The 21606-nt window shown below is 43.7% G+C and overlaps 1 protein-coding gene across 1 annotated transcript in view; it reads left to right on the forward strand.

The window, feature by feature from the left end:
* Positions 1-21606, forward strand: part of AMFR (autocrine motility factor receptor) — a 391859-nt gene that overhangs the window by 91403 nt on the left and 278850 nt on the right. The window contains exons 4-5 of the mRNA XM_085638721.1: positions 9174-9326; positions 17424-17464. Coding sequence (XP_085494847.1) covers positions 9174-9326; positions 17424-17464 — 194 coding nt within the window. The remainder of the gene's footprint in view (positions 1-9173; positions 9327-17423; positions 17465-21606) is intronic.

Genomic DNA, 21606 nt, shown 5'->3' on the forward strand with positions numbered 1-21606 from the left:
TATAATTTTTGCCATGTCTTTTTTTTTTCCCCTCTGTCCCTCAATTAACACAACGGCTCTTTTTAGAGCCGCCTAACATCTAAACACTTAAATTTGATTTTTAATTCTATTTTTTTATGATTCCGCTGTGCATGCACCGTGTGCGCACCCCGCGATTTAAAAAAAATAATGTTTTTTTCACCCTTCATGGTCCTTCAGGGACCCCCTGACAAGAACTAGGGGGTCAGGAATTCTGTAACCTGCCCCCTTTTCACGTTATCCACCTTTCTTTTTCCCTGTCACACACAAAATGGCGGTCGACACTTCCTGATTTCGACCGATTCGAATGTTGACTGACATGAATCCACCAATGAGAATTACGCTCACGCACGGCACCGTGCGCGTACCGTGCACGCACGGTGCGCGGCTATAGATATTTATGTGCTTTTAACTGCAATTTTCTCAGGAACTACTGAACAGATTGACACCATATATGCATAAGGCACATGCCTGACCTGAGGACTACCTCTCTGCCAAATTTCAAGTAATTCTGTTCAGCCGTTCGGGCTGTACCTTCAACTAAAGGTCCTATGGGAAAATGCATGGGGAAAACGCGTTTTGGGACCCCCCTTTTTTCTCAGCCCACGCTTGACGAATCACCCTGAGATTTTCAGGGTAGGAGCTGAGCGGAGCGCCCCATTAGTTTTGAAAATTTCGCGAGGATTCGTCAACCGGCGCCAAAGTTATTCAAAATAGAATTTTCAGATTTCCTATGGAAACACGGTCCTAACTATAACTATCTACTGGCGACCGCCAGTAGAAAATATAAATATAAATATATAAATATATATATATATTTATATATAAATATATATATATATATATATATATATATATATATATATATATATATATATATATATATATATATATATATATATATATATATATATATATATATATATATATAATATATTTATTTATTTATTTACAGCCTAATAAACACCAGAGCTGAATCATGCTGTGAGGAATTTCCACCATACATGACAAACATGCATTAGAAACAGGAGAAACAACAACAAAGTGTGTTTAGAAACTGTTTTAATGCTCAGCAAACAGTAGAAATTCTCATAAATCACTGAAAGCATAGGAAGCTCTCAGGCTGCATTGCAAATACCCAGTCTGAAAAGCTAACCTGTAGCTGCATAGCAATAAACTGACACCGTGCCTTTAAGGCACTCCTGACCCCCAGCTTCCCATCATGCCTCAGGAGTGACAGTTAGGTCAGTTGTTCTTTCCGGTTCCTTCAGGAAGTAACCTGGCAACACAGCTCCACTCTTTTCTGCTTTTTGTCAGAAAATCTTTTTACTTTTCACAACCTTTATTCCTTACTTCGACGTTTTTCATCTTTTGAAGTAAGAAGCTGTCTTTTTCTGACAGGCTTTGGCATTTTTTAACAACTTAAAATGCCATGTCTTTTTGACACTTGCCCTTCTTGTGGTAAAAAGAAGGCCAACACAGACTCTCATGAGGTCTGTATTCTGTGTCTACCTGAGGATCATGATCCTAAGACCTGCCCTCACTGCCAGAACCTGTCCAGAAGAACCTTGAAGGACAGGGAAAGAATTTGCCTGTATGGCCTGGCAGATAAATCATCTAGAGGAAGGTCTCCGGTAAGGAAGGGCTCCAAGAGGTCTAGAACGCCTTCTAGAACCAAGTCCTTGTGTCCTTCTGCTTCAGCGTCGGGCTCGGCGCTGAGCAAGATCTTCAGGTGGGTCATTTACCTAAGAAAAGACCTTCGACAGCGGGCTCGCCGTCAAAGGTACGTCGTCGACGTCGAAGATTCGGGATCCTCCGCCGTCGTCAACCCGGCGACGATCGGCGTCGAGGAGCAGAGACCCTCCGCCGTCGTCAACCCGATGACAATCTGCATCGAGGAGCAGAGACCCTCTGCCGTCGTCAACTCGGCGACGATCGGCGTCGAGGAGCGCAGATTCCCCACCGTTGTCGGCAGTACGTTCGGCGTCAAGGGCAGGCTCACTTCTGCCATCGCAGTCCCATCAGCGATCGACGTCGAGAGCAAAGACTCCTGCGCCGTCGTCAACTCGGCGACGATCGGCGTCGAGGATGAGGTCTCCGTCGTCGTCTTGACGGCGTTCAGCGTTGAGGGTGAAAAATACCCCTCTGCCGTCGTCTCGCAGACCTTCGACGTCGAGATTGGACACAGCTCCGCCGTCGTCTAGACGACGCTCGGCGTCGAGAGAGAGAGAGAGTCCCTCTGTCGTCGGCTTCACATCGCCGTTCGACGTCGAGTCCGCATTCTTCACCTGCTTCTCATCGGTACCGGTCGCCGTCGAGCAGACGGGAGGTCCAACTAGCGAGAAGTCAGGAGCTAAGATCGACGTCTGGAATGCGTGCAGGTTCGACGTCGAGACAGGCCTCGGTGAGGTCTGGGGATGGATCGGTGGTACTGGTGACGGAGTCAGCCTCAAGCCATTCGTCCTCTCACTCTTTCAGGAGGGCTTCATCAAGGTCAGCCACTCCGGAAGCTGCTAGCTATGTCCGCAAGTCTCCTTCAAGACAAAAGGAGGCCCCTTCTGCTGTTCAGTTGTCCCCAAGATGGCAGCTGCCCTTACGTCACTGGCAGGACTCGGGCGACAAGGCGAATGCAGGAGTATGCCGGTCTGGTTCATAGATCTCCTCTTCAGAGATTGGTGGACAGAGTGAGTTCTCCCAGGCATAGGCATGAGAGGTCCCCTGAGAGACGGCACTATAGTTTGCGTTCCCCCAGGCGAGAAGAACGCGCAGTCGTATCACGAGAAAGGAGGCATCGTGCTCATCGGCTAAGTAGAAGAACACCATCTACTTCCTCGACTTCCTCTACATGGTCCTCCAAGAGGGATTATTCCCCCACACTATCGGACAGTCCGGTTTCCAGGGTCTCTCCCATAGATAAATTAATACATACCATGAGGTTCTGCAGAGGGGTGCTCAGAAGCTCAACATTGAGATGTCTGTCCCGCAAGTCACGCCGACAGTGATTTTCGAGACTCTTAATCAGGTCTGCATCTCGGCCATTGCTTCCATTGGTTCCTGGGATCCTTGACCCGGTCATGGACACTTTTTTAACTCCAGCAACCATCAAAGTGGTGCCGGCTCGCATCCTAAAGAAATATAAGCCGGCTACCTCGGATCCGGTCTTCGTCAAGACGGACCCTCCTGCAGACTCTGTCATCGTGGCGGCAGCAAAGACGACGCATGCTGTAACAGCCACTTCTTCTGTTCCAACGGATAAAGAGAGCAGGTCTCAGGATTCGTGGGGTCGCAGAGCCTGCACTTCTGCGGCAGCATCCCTTAAGGTCTCCAGCGCGGCTGCGTTGCTAGGCCGTTATGACAGAGCTCTCTGGGACTCTTTGGAGCGGTTCAAAACCATGCTCCCAAAGGAAGACCAAAAGGATTTTGACGAGATAGTCACTGAGGGATCTTTGGTGGCAAATCAAATGATTAGAACAGCGGCAGATGGTGCGGTGCTATCAGCGCACTCTTGCGCGCAAGGAATATGCGCCAGGAGATCGTCCTGGTTAAGATTGACAGGACTAAAACCGGATGCTCAGCAGAGGATCTTGAACCTCCCATTCTCTGGCTCTTCTCTCTTCGGCACACACGCAGATGAAGAGATTAATAGAATGAAGACCGAGTTGGACACCCTCAAGGCAGTTGGGTTGGAGAAAAAGAAGGAATTAAAATGCCGCTACAGATCCAACCAGTGCAAGGGGCCTCAACAGAGGATTCAAACCCCTCAGTGGTCCCAGAACAAGAACCAGGGGAAGTCCCAGTTTCGGGGAGGAAAGTCCAACAGAGGTAGAGAGGGTCACCAGCAGCAGTCCTCTACCACGTCGAGAGCGGGAGGGAAGTCATGAGCAGTGGCTTCCTCTGCCGCCGTTGCCCACTCCAGTGGGAGGAAGTGCTTCACAACATGTGGCAGAGTGGGACAACATCACAAAAGATCACTGGGTGCTGAATATACTGCGCAATGGATACGCGCTACGTTTACGTGCGCTTCCAAAGGACATACCACCGAAAAAGTCTCGTCCTCACCAGTTAAAGCTGCTTCGAAAGGAGATGAGGGCTCTTCTTCAAAAGCAGGCTATAGAAGAGGTTCCGCCCTCTCAAAGAGGAAAAGGAGTTTACTCCAGGTACTTTCTTGTCCCCAAAAAAGATCAGGAGCACAAGTTTCGACCTATCCTGGACCTTCGACTTCTGAACAAGGTCATAGTGAAGGAGAAGTTTTGCATGTTGACCCTTCACCAAATATATCCACATCTGCAAGTAGGGGATTGGATGTGTTCGGTGGACCTCCAAGATGCGTACTTCCACATTTCCATTTCAAAGCGTCATCGCAAGTACCTACGGTTTGTGGTTGGCCACAAACATTATCAATACAAGGTCCTGCCCTTTGGACTCAAGTCGGCTCCGCGAGTCTTCACCAAATGCATGGCAGTGGTGGCAGCTTTTCTTCACAGAAAAGGTCTCTTCGATACGACAGAAGTGCAGGCTTCTGCTCCAGGTGCAGAATCCGACAGTCCGGCAGGTGGCATCCCTGCTAGGATCCATGGCGTCCTGCATCTTTCTCATTCCCAACGCCAGGCTGAGGATGCGGCCTTTGCAGCAGTCTCTGGAGGACCAGTGGGATCAGTCAACAGGTCGCTGGGAAGATCAGATATGTCTCTCCCAGGCGTGAGATCCTCCCTCACATGGTGGACTCAGCAGCGGAATCTGATGATGGGAGTCCCTTTTCACCAGCCACTTCCAGTGCAATCGGTGGTAACAGACGCGTCTCTGCAAGGCTGGGGGGCACACATGGGGTGCCTTCAGATACAAGGACTGTGGTCGGCAAAGGAACAGACCTACCACATCAATGTGCTAGAGCTACGAGCAGTCCACCTTGCTTTGAAAGCTTTCCTACCGGCAATCTAGTCCGATTCGGTCCTGGTACAGACCGACAACACGACGACCATGTTCTACCTAAACAAACAGGGTGGAACTTGCGTCCTCTTTCCCTGGAGTCACAGGCGATCTGGCACTGGCTTCTCGCCCGGAACCTCTCGGTGGTGGTAGTACACCTTCCAGGAGAGTTAAATGTCAAGGCAGACGCACTCAGCAGGCACTTCGAAGATCAGCCAGACTGGGTGCTACACGACGAGGTAGTGGCGGACCTTTTCCATCGTTGGGGTCGTCCGGAAATAGATCTATTCGCAGACGACAAATGCAAAATGCCACGCCTTCGCGTCCAGATTCCACTGTCCAGGGACAAGGGGGAATGCGCTTTTGATGGACTGGTCAGGGACATTTGCCTACGCCTTTCCTCCTCTGCCCCTGATCCCGAAGGTGGTGTCCAAGCTACTCAGATCCAGCATGACGATGATTCTGATAGCTCCAGACTGGCCACGGCAGTGGTGGTACCCGAACCTTCTTCATCTGTCGGTACTTCCACACAGGAGACTTCCTTGCAGGCCGGACCTGCTGACCAAGATGGGCGGGAGGATTCTTCATCCCAACCTTCCCTCACTGAACTTGACAGCATGGCTCCTGAGGTCCTGCAATACGGACATTTGAAACTGCCTCCTGATTGCATACATATTTTGAAAGAAGCGAAAAGACCCTCCGCAAGAGCGTTATATGCGTTTAAGTGGAAGAGGTTTTTTCTTTGGTGTAGAGAACATCACCTTGATCCTACAAAGGGGCTGGAGGATGTCATTCTCCCTTACCTTCTGTAGTTAGCAAGATTGGGTTTTAAAGTATGCTTCTATCAGGGTGCATTTATCTGCCATTACGGCGTACAGGAGATTACCTAGTCAGCCCTCCTTTTTCCAAATGCAGGTGGTCAAGGACTTCTTACAGGGGTTGAAGTAAGTGTATCCCCCTGTTCGAAACCCTTCTCTTCCGTGGGAGTTGAACCTGGTGTTATCTAAATTGATGGGCCCACCTTTTGAGCCAATCCACAGAGCTTCCTTGCAGCATTTGTCTTGGAAGGCCGCTTTTCTGGTAGCCATTACATCAGCGCGCAGAGTAAGCGAGATCCAAGCACTGTGTACCAATGAGCCTTACACTGTTTTCCACCATAACAGAGTAGTTTTAAGGGCACATCCATCTGTTCTCCCTAAGGTGGTGTCTAATTTTCATATCAATCAGTCCATTTCCCTTCCATCTTTTTTACCAAATCCAGCAACCTCGGCTGAGCGGTCGCTTCATTCCCTAGACCTCAAGAGGGTGCTTAAGTTCTACTTAGAAAGTACCAAGGGCATAAGGAAGACAGATCAGTTATTTGTCAATTATGGCGCCATGAGAACAGGCTTCCCAGCCGCTAAGAGATCCATTTCGAGATGGATTGTATCCTGCATTACCTTAGCTTACAAGCTGGCGAAAAGACCCTTACCGTTGCCTCCTAAGGCGCATTCCACTAGGGGGAAAGCGGCCACAGTTGCTTTCTTACACGACGTCCCATTGTCTGAGATTTGCAAGGCTGCAACCTGGAAATCGGTTCATACCTTTACGAGGCACTACTGCCTAGAATCTGAATCCAGGACTGATGCTCAAGTAGGCCAAGCCTCCTTGAGGAATCTGTTTGGATAGTTTTTCTTTTTTTGCTCTATCCGAGCTTGGTTTTCTAAGCTTACTGATCACATTTCTGTGTTTTCCATTGCCCGCAGGGAGATGAGGTGAGGCTCGCTATTCTATTCTAATGCTTATGAATATTGATGAGGATCCCCTGGAAGAGAAGGATTAGTTACTTGCCTGTAATCCTAGTTCTCTTCCAGGGGTATCCTCATCAAAGTCATAAGCAACCCTCTCGCCTCCCCGGGCAAAGGATTGTTAAATTTTGAAGATATTGTTAACTCTTTGTACCATGGATTTTTCAGTCTCCGCAAATAATTTTTTAGTCTCCGCAAAGAACTGACCTAACTGTCACTCCTGAGGCATGATGGGAAGCTGGGGGTCAGGAGTGCCTTAAAGGCACGGTGTCAGTTTATTGCTATGCAGCTACAGGTTAGCTTTTCAGTCTTTTTAGACTGGGTATTTGCAATGCAGCCTGGGAGCTTCCTATGCTTTCAGTGATTTATGAGAATTTCTACTGTTTGCTGAGCATTAAAACAGTTTCTAAACACATTTTGTTGTTGTTTCTCCTGTTTCTAATGCATGTTTGTCATGTATGGTGGAAATTCCTTACAGCATGATTCAGCTCTGGTGTCTATTAGGCTGCAATTGTATGTGTATATATATATGTATATATATATGTATGTATATATATATATATATATATATATATGTGGGGCACATATAATATAGTGTTTCCGGGGTCCCGCGCATGAGCGGGAATATTCTAATGCTTATGACTTTGATGAGGATACCCCTGGAAGAGAACTAGGATTACAGGTAAGTAACTAATCCGTCTAGGCTACCAGACAGCAAGAGTTGTTCGTGAGCTATACCAAACCCTTAAAGTTGGCTTACAGCCCGTCCACTCTTTCCATTCGTCGTATTTTTTTGTTGTTGTCATTTCTTGCTTCTTATTTAATGGCTTTTGTTCCTCTTTCTTCCTTTTCCTGAGCTTGTCCCTCCCACGTAGAATAGCCTTCTTACTGTCCTTTTGATTGGCTGACATGTATCTTTTGACTCCTATGTTTAAGGAGCTACTTGTTTTTGCTAATCATTCCATGCAAAGTCCATGTATGTTCTACCTCTTTTCCTTGTGTGCTCCTCTCTTGTGTGCTTCCCTCATGCTGCTATTCCCCTCCTCTTCCCACCAGCTTTATTTTTATTTGGTCCCCCTCTCTTCCCCCACCTGTTCCTCCACTGCCCCCCCATGCCTAGCAGACTTTTTTTTTTTTTTAAAAGAAAAACATAATTTTTTTCAAAGTTTATTCTTTGGGGAGAGGATGTGTGGGCAGCGTTGCTATTTGCTGCTGGGCAGTCCGCTACAACAACAAAAGCTCTTTGCACAGAAACATTAAAAATAAAAAGTATTTACTAATCTAAGTGGCATCCGAATTTTAGATTGGGCAATAAAAAACAGATGAACCCGCATCATCCTGTAGGTGCGCATTCGGCAGTGACAAATGCACATGCATACATCATAATGTATGTGTTAGCCCACAGAATGACACAGCCACCAAACCAGTTTTGTTATTATGCTTATGCCCCCCGCCACAAGTGTACAGCGTCTGTACAAATCATGGAATGAACCAATAGGGCCCAAAGATGAAACCTGTTGGCTTTGCCAGTGCTTTTTTAAAAATTGATTCTCTCTAGCGCATTTCCAATGAAAATCAAAGCTTGATGTGCCTTCAAACGAAAAATTATATTTTATGACGATTGAAAACTTTGTATTTGCACAGCTGTCTGTATAATACCAAATCCTAAACATACATTTGTAGGGGAGCATACAATGCTATATCCTGCAAACAGTTGTGGCCTATCAAACTACCTCATTCTTTCACATGTTCTTTCTTACTCTTCAGTTTGATTCTGGTGTTTTAGTGCTTTTACCCTATTACTTTTGTTAATTTCATAAGCACAATATTTTATTGAAGCTTAGCATATGGGCTCTTCATGGGAATATTAATTCATTTGTATGAAAGACTCGTGTGTCTGCAGTGTTTAACATTGTCTTCTGTGGTTTAATGAGAGTAAATTCATTGCTAACCTTAAGAGTATTGTGGCTTCCTTAACCTACAATTTTGAAATGTTGCACTAGCTAGGCTTTGCTAGGAGAGGAAAGGGCCAGGGAACAGATCCCAAATCGTAGTAGAATTGATTGTGGCATTTTTAGGCTGATGCTCACTCTCTCTAGGCTCAAAACTGGTTTTCTGCACATAGGTGCTGCCTGTTACAGAATCCTAAGGAAATAAAATGCACCATTACTGATTGGCAGCATTTATTTGTTTTTACTCTATAACAGAATATCATTAGAATCCGTTATTTTTGAGGTGCACAATTACTGAATCACATTTTTTTAGATACTTCAAATACTTGAAAGATGTTTATAGTAATGTACAGATCGAATATTGAGTAAGTCTGTAAAAAATGCAGTAAAGCATTCAATGAGCTAAATTGAAACATGGTAACCAGTACTAGGACATTGATGGTGTTGTGTATATACAGTTCTTATTAATATTCAATGTTTTGTTTTTCAGCTGTCATTTTCACCAACCACCCCAATGAGTAGCCATGTTAGAGTCCTGGCTCTGTTGGTTGCGATGTTGCTATCGTGTTGCGGATTAGCAGTTGTCTGTGGTGTGACAGGCTATGCCCATGGAATGCACACTCTATCTTTCATGGCAGCAGAGGTAACATTATAGTATATTGATTTATCTTTCCTTTTTCTAACCCAATTTTAATATTCTCCCAGAAGTCTTGCCAAGCGTATAGTGTTATAATGTAGACCATCAATTTTTGGGCTATCGTGTTTGCTGCAAAATTTATAACCTATGCCTCATTTTTTAATTAACCCCCAGGAAAGTTGTAATGCCAGCAGGCTATACCATATCTTTAAATCCAACAGTTGTTCCCATGTGTAAATTTCAGGGAGATTATAACTTGTTTGCATTGGCTCATGTACACACAGTAATCCGCTTACCAGTAAGAGTCTTCCTGTTTGCAAATAGCCTGCCTTGTAAGTAACACATATATTCCTTCCCTCATGTTACAACTTATGTCCAGGGTTCGATTTCCGTCCCTCCTCAACAGGTCTCCCCACTCAATTTGTGTCATCTAAGAATACTACCTATTTGAAAAAAGCCAGAAGAGGAAACTCTCGTCAGGATAGTAGTTACCATTGTTGTTTAGGCGACACATGAAATCGAAACCACTAACAACAACGTATTTGCAAATTGAGCTATTAGTAATATGAAACTCATCAAGAGTGGCTGCCACTATTATATTCAATATTCAACCTTGAAAAGTAGATATTTTGTGTCTTTCAGTAGCAGTGGTAAAATGTTTAAGAAAAGAAATGTCCAGAACACAATCGTACAAAAAAATCTGAATATTCAACACAAATCATAGTAAACAACCATTTGCAATGCAATAGGTCTCGCATTTACGCGAGTTTGGGTAATTGTCATTGTAAATGACAGTGGCTTGTATTTATGTTTTAAAAACCAAAACATAAATAAAAGGCATTGTTATTTACAATGCCAATAGCTCAAACTCACGTAAATGCGAGACCTATTGCATTGCAAATGCTTTTTTTTTACGAAGCCTTTATTTCCCTTGTTATTACACTGCAAAAACACACAGCATCTTGGGGGTAATTCAAGTAACTCGCCGGGCTTGTGGGGCATCAAATAACTACGTCTCAGTAAAGGCGCAAAGATCCTGGTCGTTTTAAAAGGCTTCTACGGATCAGATGGCGCCGCCCTCTGCAGCAGCAAACCAGCATCTGCTTCCGCGACAGCACAACAAGGATAGGTAGGCGCTAGTGCAGCAGAAGTCCAGTGCCTAGTTGTGTCTTATGCGGGGAGCAGCCGAGACTCAGGGTCGCGATAAGCCCACCGACCTCACCACATGCACTTGAAATGACAGGGCAAAGCCCAAAATCTAAGAAAGAGGGACATTCTGATCTAAATAATATTAAAAAGACACTATTTACTCTACTTCTGTTATTACAATACACTGTACAGCGCTCCAAACCCTTGATAGGTGAGTTTGCGCTATAAAAATGAAATGAAAATATAAATACCAGAGTCTAGCTGGGTAGCAGTTAAAGCTGGAAGTGACGCGCCAGTAGCATTCCCAATAAGTGAATCCTGTGTGGTCGGCTTTTGTTGCCTTAGTAGTGATCTTCAAAGTGTTAACCCACCTCCTCCACCGCCCCCCCCCCCCCCCCCGTTTACCCCGACTGAGTGCTAGCCTTTCCCAGGGATCAGTCTTTTGCCTTTCAACGACTCTTCGTGGGTAGTAGGCGCTATATCAATGCAATTGAAATACCATACAACGACGCACCCAGTTTCCTGTGTAGCACCGCCAGGCAGAGCGAGGGGAGATGTAAAGTTTGGTCAGCACCGTGCCCCCTCGGGCTAGTAGGCTGCAGTATTTAACAGCACACGTGACACTGGTGGCATCCACGACACTCCTGCTAGTAACAGAAGGCGATTTTAAAACCAGGTGATGTGCCCCTCTCTGTTCAAAAGAAGCAGGTGAAAAGAGGGACAGAGGTCCGTGACGTGACGTGATGTGTAGTGCATGCGAAGCCAGAGATAGTTATTTACCTGTGCTTAAGGCCGGAGTGGGGAACTTCTCAGCAGGGGTGCAATACTTTAAACGGACAGTGCCAGCACTTCTCACCAGGGGTGCAGTACTCTTAATGGGAGAGTACCCGCACTTCTCAGCAGGGGTGCAATACTTTCAATGAGAGAGTACCACACTTGTCAGCAAGGGTGCAATATTTTTAATAGGAAAGTACCAGTGTTTATTACGAACTACAAGATACCCTGGTATAGTAAGTACCTTTAATTTTAGATTTCCATTTCAAGCACTGACCTGAAGCCATCGCCAGACAGCGACTCTGACCCTCAGAAAAGGTATTGAAATATGTGGTAATGGAGACATCTGGTCCAAGAGTCTACATATAATCTTATCATGGGACGTCATTTTGTACATCTCCATAAGCCATCTGTCATCTGATGACTCAGTATGAACGCCAATGTCATAGTATGCGCAGCTCACCTGTGCCTAGGGTAACTGGAGGAAAAGTACCTCCACTAGCCATCCGTTATCTGATGATGCAGCTAGTGTTTAAGTATGCACATCTTAGCTGTGGCCAGAGTGACTTACGTCCATGCGTCCCTACTCACCGTTCGTCATATGATGACGTCAGGTGACCCCCAATGTCTAATTATGCACACCTTAGCTGTGGCCAGGGTGACAGACGTCCACCGCCGGTGATGTGTCAGAAGTGTGGTGCAGCATACCGAGTTTGCAAGAAGTCATCGGAGGGTGGTCGAGGGGCCATGCAAGCGTGTACCATACAGTCAGTCTCCCAGTGTTTATTTGGGTGCAGTCAAAGCCAGAACCCGTGGAGCTGGCCACGGCTTGGTTGCGCTCATCTCCAGTATAAGAAATATCTCTTCGGCGTGGTAGCACGGGGCATGGGCACTGTTTGGAGCACCTGGGATATATGAAATGATGCTCTTACTTCTGATCTCATCCCATGTGCCACTTTATTTAGCCATGGCTACCAGTATATGCGTGATTTCACCTTATATGGCGCCGAAAGGCCGTTCCTCAGGCGCAGATGCAGGTTTTGGGTAACTTGTCAACAGTGAAAGCAGGAGAAGCGAAGTTCTAATCCCGGTTCTCGCTTCAGTGCCCCTTGTGATCATGAGCGCAGCGCTTAATTTTTCTTAGCCCCGAGTCCTGTCTGTAAACCTGAGAGCGCTTCAGAACCGGGTGCTCTCTGGACTCTGGTGTGAAATACAATCGGACAAAGTGGAGTCGTGTTAACTCCTGAAGAGTCCACAACCGCTGTGCACTTTTTAGAGCTGAAGAGAAAATAAAGGCACCTTTCAAGATGCGACTAAGTGCGTTTTGGGATTAAAACTCACATTTTGCGAAGAGCTGATGGAAGAGCTGATGGAGCTGCGGGCTGGCGCAGGAAGAGGGTGAGCTCTGGGGAGGGAAAGGAGGGGAGAAGTTAACAGAGCTGTGTGTGTAGAAACAGGGTTTCTGCCTGAGTGCGAAAAACTGTAAGGAGAGAAGTTTTGTTGGGAGGAGGGGAGGTGAAACTAGAGGAAGTAAAGAGGAGGAAGGGGGGCTCGAGCGTGAGGCAAGCACACAACGCACGAGCAACAGATGATGGGTGGGTGGGGCCCGCTACCGGAAAGCTGTTTCCCGTCCAGGCGCGTGCACATCTCCTGTCTTGTCTCGCGAGCAACAGATGGGTGGGCGGGGCCTAAGGGAGACAGGGCGGACACCAACCCCGCATCCAAAGAAGCCGGACAGAAAAGCAACAACTATAGATCTCCCCAAGGCGAAGCAGCGCATGCGCTGCAACGCAGGCGAGACCTAAGAAGGAAGCAAACATTTTACATTTTCAACACCGCAGGTAAATAAGAGCATCCTAAGTCTTGGTTACTTACAAAACAGTATGCACATCTGCATAAATCATTCACACCCATTCATCAGCAAACTGAACTCCTATCTAAATAATTATTACTTTTTCCTCGTCTTCCCTGCTCGCCAGACATGATCGGCAGTACTGAATTATAGGCTAGAATGTTCAGTGTTTCTTTCAGAAATCAAGAGCATCCCTCCTGTTTTTAACTCTAATTTCAAAAAGCAATGGTTTTAATTAAAGTTTCAACAAATATCCATATGCAAGAGGAGAAAATGCATTTCATCCTCGACTGTGCCAGGAATGCAAATGCTAGTGCTCAAGTTAGCTGGTAATCATCTTACTGGAAGGCTAAATAATGACTGATTTTCCAAACTGAACCTCAAATATAGGTATCTTATGTAAACTGAAAATATTTGATCACTAAAACACGTCTCTCCCACAGTGCATTAATGCCAAATATATTCTGGGCCTAAAGAAGAGTTATGAGTGGCATTTAATTTTTCAATTATAATTTTGTCCCAGAATCTAGCCTCAGCGAGAAAACTATGTAGGTTTTGTAATCCAACTGCGGGAAGGACAATCTGTACATGAGTTGTATAAATATTGGCAACCCAGGTTAAATTTTACCGACTTCTAGTTTAATGGTAGATTCCACAACCCTTACTGGTGTACAGGGCTGCCGTATTAGTCTATAGTCTAGCCCAGAATAAAATGGTTTTAATTAAACAGCTGTGTGAAACACACATCGCATCTCTTTAACTCAATAACTGTAATGATGTTGAATAGGGACTTTCCTATTTTTGCTCAAAAAGATGGTCTTCTGAAGGGCTATAGACTTTAAATTTGTTTAACACCACAGTTCAGCCCTATACAGTGCCTCTACTTCAGATTTGACACCAACAATTTTGAGCAGTACAGGTCTGTGATCCCTACTTGTTTTCATATTATATGTAGATGTGCAATATTAGACATTACTTTTAACAAGTTGATCTGACCATGATCCCTGATTGTCAGTTTAGAAACCAGAATAATACAACAAAACCTTTTCTACATTGTCAAGGAAGGCTAAAAATACCACACTCCCCTTAGGGTAAGACATATCACTGTGAACATATAGACAAACTGAAGCCCTGCTTCACTACTTTAATGTTATTGTTTTATTTGGCAAGAGTATCACATTATCATCCTCTTTGCTAGTGGTTTTAATGCCAGAGCTATTATAGTGGCTGAATCTGGAGCTGTAAGTCAATATGTCAGATCTGTGTGGAAAACTGTGTGGATTTTCAAGTGAACATGTAAGAGATGCTAATATTCTTACATTATATGAGCTTTTATTCGGTTAATAAGCATTCATGTTATCAGAGCTGCTGAATTTGACTCTGTCTGTAACAAAGAGAGTGGTGACCAATTGTCTGGAACGCATCAGATTAACTCCTTTGCTTGGCCTCCAGTAGTGCTCAATTTGGCCCTGTGGCTGCTGGTGGGGCCCGCCGGCCCGCATTTTTGGGGACCAGCACTTATTATTCCTCAAAGACTTTAATCCAGAGCAAAGGAGAATAACACAAACATTTGCAAGAATTATTAAGCCAAAAATGGTTAAAGCAGTGATAAAAGGAGAAGCAGGGATGAAAAAGAACCTGCCAGAGAGTTATAAAGCAACACAGAGTCTCTAGTGGAGCATTAAAAAGGCAACCGGTGGATTCAAGCCGGTCTTGGTATTTTGCACTCTGACCTTCGTTTGCGTTGCCATTGGCTTTTGAGGTAAAACTTTGGGCCCAAGCACTTATTCTTTTTCAAAATAAACACTGGCCTCCACCTTCATGTCAGGACAGTGAATTTGCCGCACATTAGCACAGTTCTGCAGACCATACCAAATTGGAGTTAGTTAACGGTTACAGTTTAGCTGAAGCAAGCTTGAGCCCTGTTGATGCAAAGAAGACAATATTTTTAACCCTCAAGAAAGAAAAGATCACCCTTGAACTAGCCCTTAATTCAACCATGTGTCTAAACTTCCCAGGCTTTCTGAAGATGCTGTTGCTTTATCGGCTGGGAAGGAGGGCTGATGGACACGACAAAGTCCATTATCAGCACTATCCTGTTGTGGGTACAATCATTCTGAAAAAGGAGAGGTAACTTGAATTGCCTAGAATTACAAATCATAGTGCTGGGCTCCTGGCTGACAGAGGCATAATGCGTCTGCAAAAGGTGGGATACAGGGAGTTTGATGCCTTTAGATTGCACAATAGGAAAGTACTGAAAAATAGACACATGATTTATTTTATGTGGGAAGTAATGAAGTAGTATAGTAGGAGGGAATCCCAGAGTTTTTGACTGTCAGTAAATTTAAGAGGTGCATTTGTGTTATAGCAAGCAATTGAATAAGGAGTGAAGAACTGGGTTTGCAGTTGGCATAGCCGTTGTATATCCTCAAGCTATTTGTAAGTGGAGAAACAGTTGGGCTTGCTTGCATATTGCGACTTGTGGCAGTTAATTTCGAAAATGGCACTGGGAGAAAACGAAAGTGTGTTAAAGAAAAGGGGTACTAGGAAGGGCAAGAGGACAGAATTCCTATCACCTGATGCCCAGGACATATGGTTTGGGGGTAAAGGACAACAAATTATAGTGTTTGGACAAGTACACCCAACCCCTTGCAGCACAACAGCACAAACCATTTAGCTGCTCGTTTACAGGCTGGACCTTTGAGAGATGACTGTCTACAACTAAGACCGGTTTATTTCTATTCTATTCTATCTATCTATCTATCTATCTATCTATCTATCTATCTATCTATCTATCTATCTATCTATCTATCTATCTATCTATCTATCTATCTATCTATCTATCTATCTATCTATCTATCTATCTATCTATCTATCTATCTATCTATCTATCTATCTATCTATCTATCTATCTATCTATCTATCTATCCCAGCGTGTGTTGCTAAAACAGTAGTAGTAGTATTAATATAAAATACATGTGCATGCTTATAAAATGTAATAATGCGAGGCTACTTGCATTGCCACTAGAATGCACCCTGTTTGTATGCAAATATATGCAGAAGCCTGAAAGCACACTTGTGAATTGTTTGCTTTCAACCTAATAAGTAGAATACATTGTTGCTTGGAAAAGAGGGTTTGCTAAACTATTGTGCAACTTCCAATATTATTTCTTTAAGGCATCATATAGTAAAACATCTTTGCTGGATGCCAAGATGTAAATATAGAGATTAAAAATTGATAATTACTGTGAAACTCTAATGGGCATAATAAAGGGTTACATGAAGATAAATTTGGGTCCCAGATCTTAAAGAAAGCGGGAAAAGTGCACCCATAAGTATATACTCTTGCATCGGTACAGATTTACTGCTTTTAGGAGCTCACCAGATCTTACAGAAGAAGGCGTGGAAACAGCCTGCTTAGCTAACTTTTGTGAATTCCTTTTTGGCTTAAGCAAATATATAGGCGGATATTTGCTCATGTGAAAATCTGCAAAGCATTTGCACATTCCTGACATTAACCCCATGTTTCCCACCCTGGAAAGCATTCGAGTAATGTCTTTGTAAGGAGTCTATTTTCAACCTACTTCTTTTTGGGAAGAGATTGGAGAGGGGTTGATAAATACCCTTAAACATGCAAGTCTGTGCATATGGAATGACTGCCATGGCATTCCAAGCATGGAAATACTACTGCCCGACGAACTCCAGCACCCATATGCAGATTTATAGAAAGATGGCAAAATCAGAACCTTGCACTGGTATAACATAAACCCTTACAAAATCCAGAGACTACTGTTAGAGCTCTGATCAAATGAGCATGCTGCCATAGTTTGTCATCTCACTGTTTGACACCAATAAGGACAAGTGTATTTTTTGTTTACAGGACTAGTAGATTTCTGAAGAATTCCGTCCCTTTGACAAGTAGACCTTTTATAAAATTTCACATCCCTTTATGGTTCTTTTGGGTGCCTTACAAATCAAGAGACCTATTTGAAACTCATAAACGTTGATCCTCTGACTGGGTTTTGCTCTGCAATACATTCTTTGGTACGTTAAGCACATTTTTTTTAATGTAGCAAAATGGTGGATTGCTGAAAACCTTAATGCAAGTGTCATCAACTATAGATTGGGAAAAGCAACAGGTAACATTTGAACAGTCATCCATTTTGCCAAGCGTCTTAACGTCTCCATCTCTTGGTCTAGTTTTAGAACCTGGCGATGGATAGGTTGGATTTATTAATTTATTTCATATTGGCTAGTAAGGAAATTGTTTTACTGTGTGTTTAATACATTTTCATCAGATGATTTTTTGTGTGTTTTTTTTGTTGCAGTCTATGCTTGTGACAATGAGAACTGCTCACGTTATTTTACGGTGAGTACATTTTGAGGATATTTATACCGAATGTATAAATGACGTGGCCTAGACAGGAGTACAGGGAAGCATCCTCTCTAGCAAATTAGCACACATTTGTGGAGAATTCTTTTTTTATATATAGTAGTACTGTCAAAATTATGTTGTACCATATTGTAAATCTGTCATGCAGAATGTGTCGATTCCAATAAGAATCATCCAGAGTTCCATATGAAATCACCACTTGTTAGTATTTTGTGAAATTCTTCTAGAAAGTATATTATTTTGCATCCTTGGGCTGTCAAATGCATACTTTGTGTTAAACTACAGCATTTTATGGGGCTGGTTTTAATTGAATGATGTTAGGATTTTTTGTTGCTTAAAACTTCAAGTATTTCTGTAGATGCATTTTGCAGGTGAGGCTAAGTCTTTGCACTGACTTGAGGTGTCTTTACTATTAGACAGTAGCAGCAATATAGTTAATTTTGGTCATAATTCTAACCTATTAGAAGGTAGGGTCTTCAATATATTGACAGTTCAAGATAGTCGGAGGTAGCATTATGAATTAGGGATTTGATTTTAGTCCCTGCTCCAATGAAAAGATTTCTGAACAGATGTTTGGAGGGCGATTTATTGGAGAAATCAGACATGATATTGGTTTGCAATAATTGCCAAACCAATTTGTACATCTAGAATAACTTTGCGGTCCTGTGTATTTAACTTTGATGCTGAAGTGGTTTCCTTTCCAAAGATTGATGGAATTAAGATGTGCCAAAGTGATTTATTTTCAAAAACATTTTGGCATATTTCTTTTATGAAAACAGGTGAGACATGATGGTGTATATACCCTCGGAACAAGTAGCAGACCAGGCATCCGTTTGAGATTGCAGTGTGTTCTATATGGCCCACCCCCTTTTTTGGAGGGGGAAAATCTTTCAACGTTCAGTGCAGGATAATCCACGTTCACTTACCGCTGCAGGGATTTCTTTTAGATGGGGGTTGTCAAAGGCAAATGAAATAAATATGCATATATTAATTAACACAGTTGACTGTGGTGAGAGACCCTGATTCACAAGAGTTGACACTTTGAGTGAGTCATGATGCTCTTCCTTTAACATTGGGTAACAATAGCATATACTACTCTGGGTATCTGCATACATGGTTTATGCCATAGCTTTTTTTTCATGTGTATTTAATTTAACAAATATATTTCACGCAAATCATGATGCAAGGAGTTAAGCTATTGCAAAGGGAATACATACTGCATCTATGCCCCGAGGTAAAAACTTCTGTGTGATAGAGAGAAAATGTGGTTTATAAACCAACATTGACAAAGACAGTAGGTTTTGTGCATGTGAAAGCTGTTGGCTTTGCCAATGTTTTTTAGCCATGTTGTACAGAAGCATGGCTGCTATTCAGCATGGCTAAAAGATAGTGGGACAGAGTAAAGTGGAGTGGTGTGGAGAGGCATAGAGTGGCATAGATTAGGTGGTATAGAGTGGGGTGGAGTGGAATGGCATAGAGTGGCCTAGAGGTTCATAGAGCGCATTGTGTGGAGTAGAGTGGCATAAGGTGAGGTGGAGTGGCATAGAGTAGTTCAGTTATAGTTGTAAGTAACTAGAGGTTTGATGAAGATAGCAGATAGTTATAGCAACATAAATAGGAAGCCATATGCTATGTATGTTAAACGTAGGAAAGCGCATTGCACTTCCAGGAATAATACCAAAAAGTTTATTAAATGTTAAATAGTGCATTGCAAAACGTCAAGGAAGAGCATAAGTTCTTGGTCCGTGCTCCAGGGATGAGCTTACACAAGAAAGGAAAGAAAGCCTACAGGCACTGAGCAATCGCAAGATTGCAAATGAGTGACAACAGTATCAACAAATGGTATGCTGTAGATGGGTTGTAAGCCCACTGAATTGTAAACAATGCATCTCGCTGCACAGCATGTGCTGTGTAGGCTTGAGACCAAAAACTGCTTTTTTTCCCCTTCGCACGTTTCTCCTTTGAACCTTATTTGGTGCTCATAACCATTCTGACATTTATACCTGTATGCTTCATCTGCTTCCACTTCCAGCTTCATTAGAAGTCTCTCAAGGTACACCGCTGTATTACACCCTCTCAACCCTTTGGTTGGATCCAGAAGGCATTAGGCAACATCTGCCTTAGGCGGACAGAATGTCAGAATATGTGGTGTTGTCCTCCTTTTTGTTTGTTGTTGTTTTTTGTTAATAACAAATGCCGTAGTCCTACAAGTACCTGTAAGAAAGCGGATAAGGCAGGAATACCGACCGTTTAAAATACTTGCAATACCTTTCTGGGTACACAACGTAAACAACATGCAGATTGTTCCAGACTCAAGTAATCATACCAATGATACGTTCATAGAATTACAGACTATACATAATGTGGGATAAATAGGTCCAGAGAAGTGCACCTATATAGTGATTTCTGTTGGGGGCCCGTAGATGGTAAAGGGGGAAGCTCGATCCTACGATATGTTGCCCAGTGAGCCCAAATTTTTCTGTGTTTTTGGGGGCAGTCGCGGGCCAAAAATACCGCAGTTTCCGCACCCATTCATTTATCTAGTTCGGCCTTCCACTTGCCCACCGTCGGGGGAGAAGTCCCCTTCCACAACTGTGCAATATCACGTTTGGCAATAGTGAGGGCCAAAAAGAGTAAATGCTGTTTGTATTTATTGCCCGTTGCCCTCTTTTTGAGGGGAAGAGGTGGTTGTAAATCGTGAACAGCCAGAATCTAGCACATGGCCAGAGAATTGGTCTCCTCATGCCTAACCATCATAGTTAAAAGGCGTGATCCACTTTCTACCTGGGCTTATTTTCGTAGTATCCTCTGCACTTTTGCTAGGCCTGTCGACCACTCCTCTACGGGTCATGCTTTGCCTCAGGGTATCTCACTTTTGTACACTCCTGAGTTGCTCCAGAGTGTACAGAAAGGCAGCAGACATTAGTATTCGGTTTTCCACTGAGAATGGGTTATTTAGTATATTAGAACGATAAATGGAAATGTGAGTCTTTAACCAGGATATTCTTCCTATGGGTAGCCTGCTTGTTTTTCTTTTTCCACAAGTGGTTCAGAATTCAGATTAAGCTCAACTGTAATAGAATTTCTTCAGGTGTCAAACACTCCCATTCCCTGTTGACTATCTATTAACTCTCCTTCTCTTTTTTTATATAGTACTTGAGCATATGGTGTAGGGGGTCTGCCTTTCATGTTGTGGCTCTGGGGCTGGCTCCCACACATAGGGTCTATTCCAATAAAACTGGTTAGGGGATTTTCTGATCCAACACTTTATTAGTAGGAATACCCTTTCAAGGATAAAAAAGCCTAATTGAAGGCTGTGGCTACCTTGGGTTTAATAGGAAACCTGGTAGTTAGTCAGGTGTAGGGACAGGAGAGGGAACTACACTGCCTAAATCCCCTCACCAGTTTTAATCTTACACACAGCACCCCACTTTTTGGAAAATACCCCCCTCACTTGCATTTATCCATATGGCAACCTTGCAAAAGATATCCGCAAAAGCGACACTTTGGGGTGACCCGTTGGGCATTGCAGCGCTGGCCCAACGAGGAGCAACGCCCGATGATGAAGCATGACATCCTCTAGAGGATGTGTGAGGGCAACATGAATAGTCTTGTTCACTGCTCATTCCTGTCATCCCAGTATAGGCACACTCAATAATTGTAAGACTCAGTGCCCCCTTTCACTCTCCAGCCTCCACTTAGGAACTTAAGCCATGAACTGAATCAGCCTTGACCCCGATTGAGGTTGCACTATGACTCCATTTAAGCGCATCTGGTTACTAAATTTTCTGGCTCAGACAAAACACTTCCTCTGCCACATAGCCTTGCCACCACCTGACGACGACTATGATGCTGATTATGGCGATCTACCCCACAACATTATGAGGATAGTGTATACATGGATTTTTACTAGGCCAGTGGGCTTGATACTTCCCCCTGATAATGGTTTTATTTTGATCCCTGAACCTGTAACAGAGGAGTGCTTTTCATTTGTTGTTAGACATGTGGCTGAGTTCATTGAGCTGCCTTCTGTTGAAGTCAAGACAAATGTTCTTACTAAGGATTTCCACCCTGGACCAGTCTTGTCTGAGCCTTATTCCCATTTGATGAATCCCTGA

This window comes from Triturus cristatus, chromosome 12, assembly GCF_964204655.1.
Source record: "Triturus cristatus chromosome 12, aTriCri1.1, whole genome shotgun sequence".
Lineage (NCBI taxonomy): Eukaryota > Metazoa > Chordata > Amphibia > Caudata > Salamandridae > Triturus > Triturus cristatus.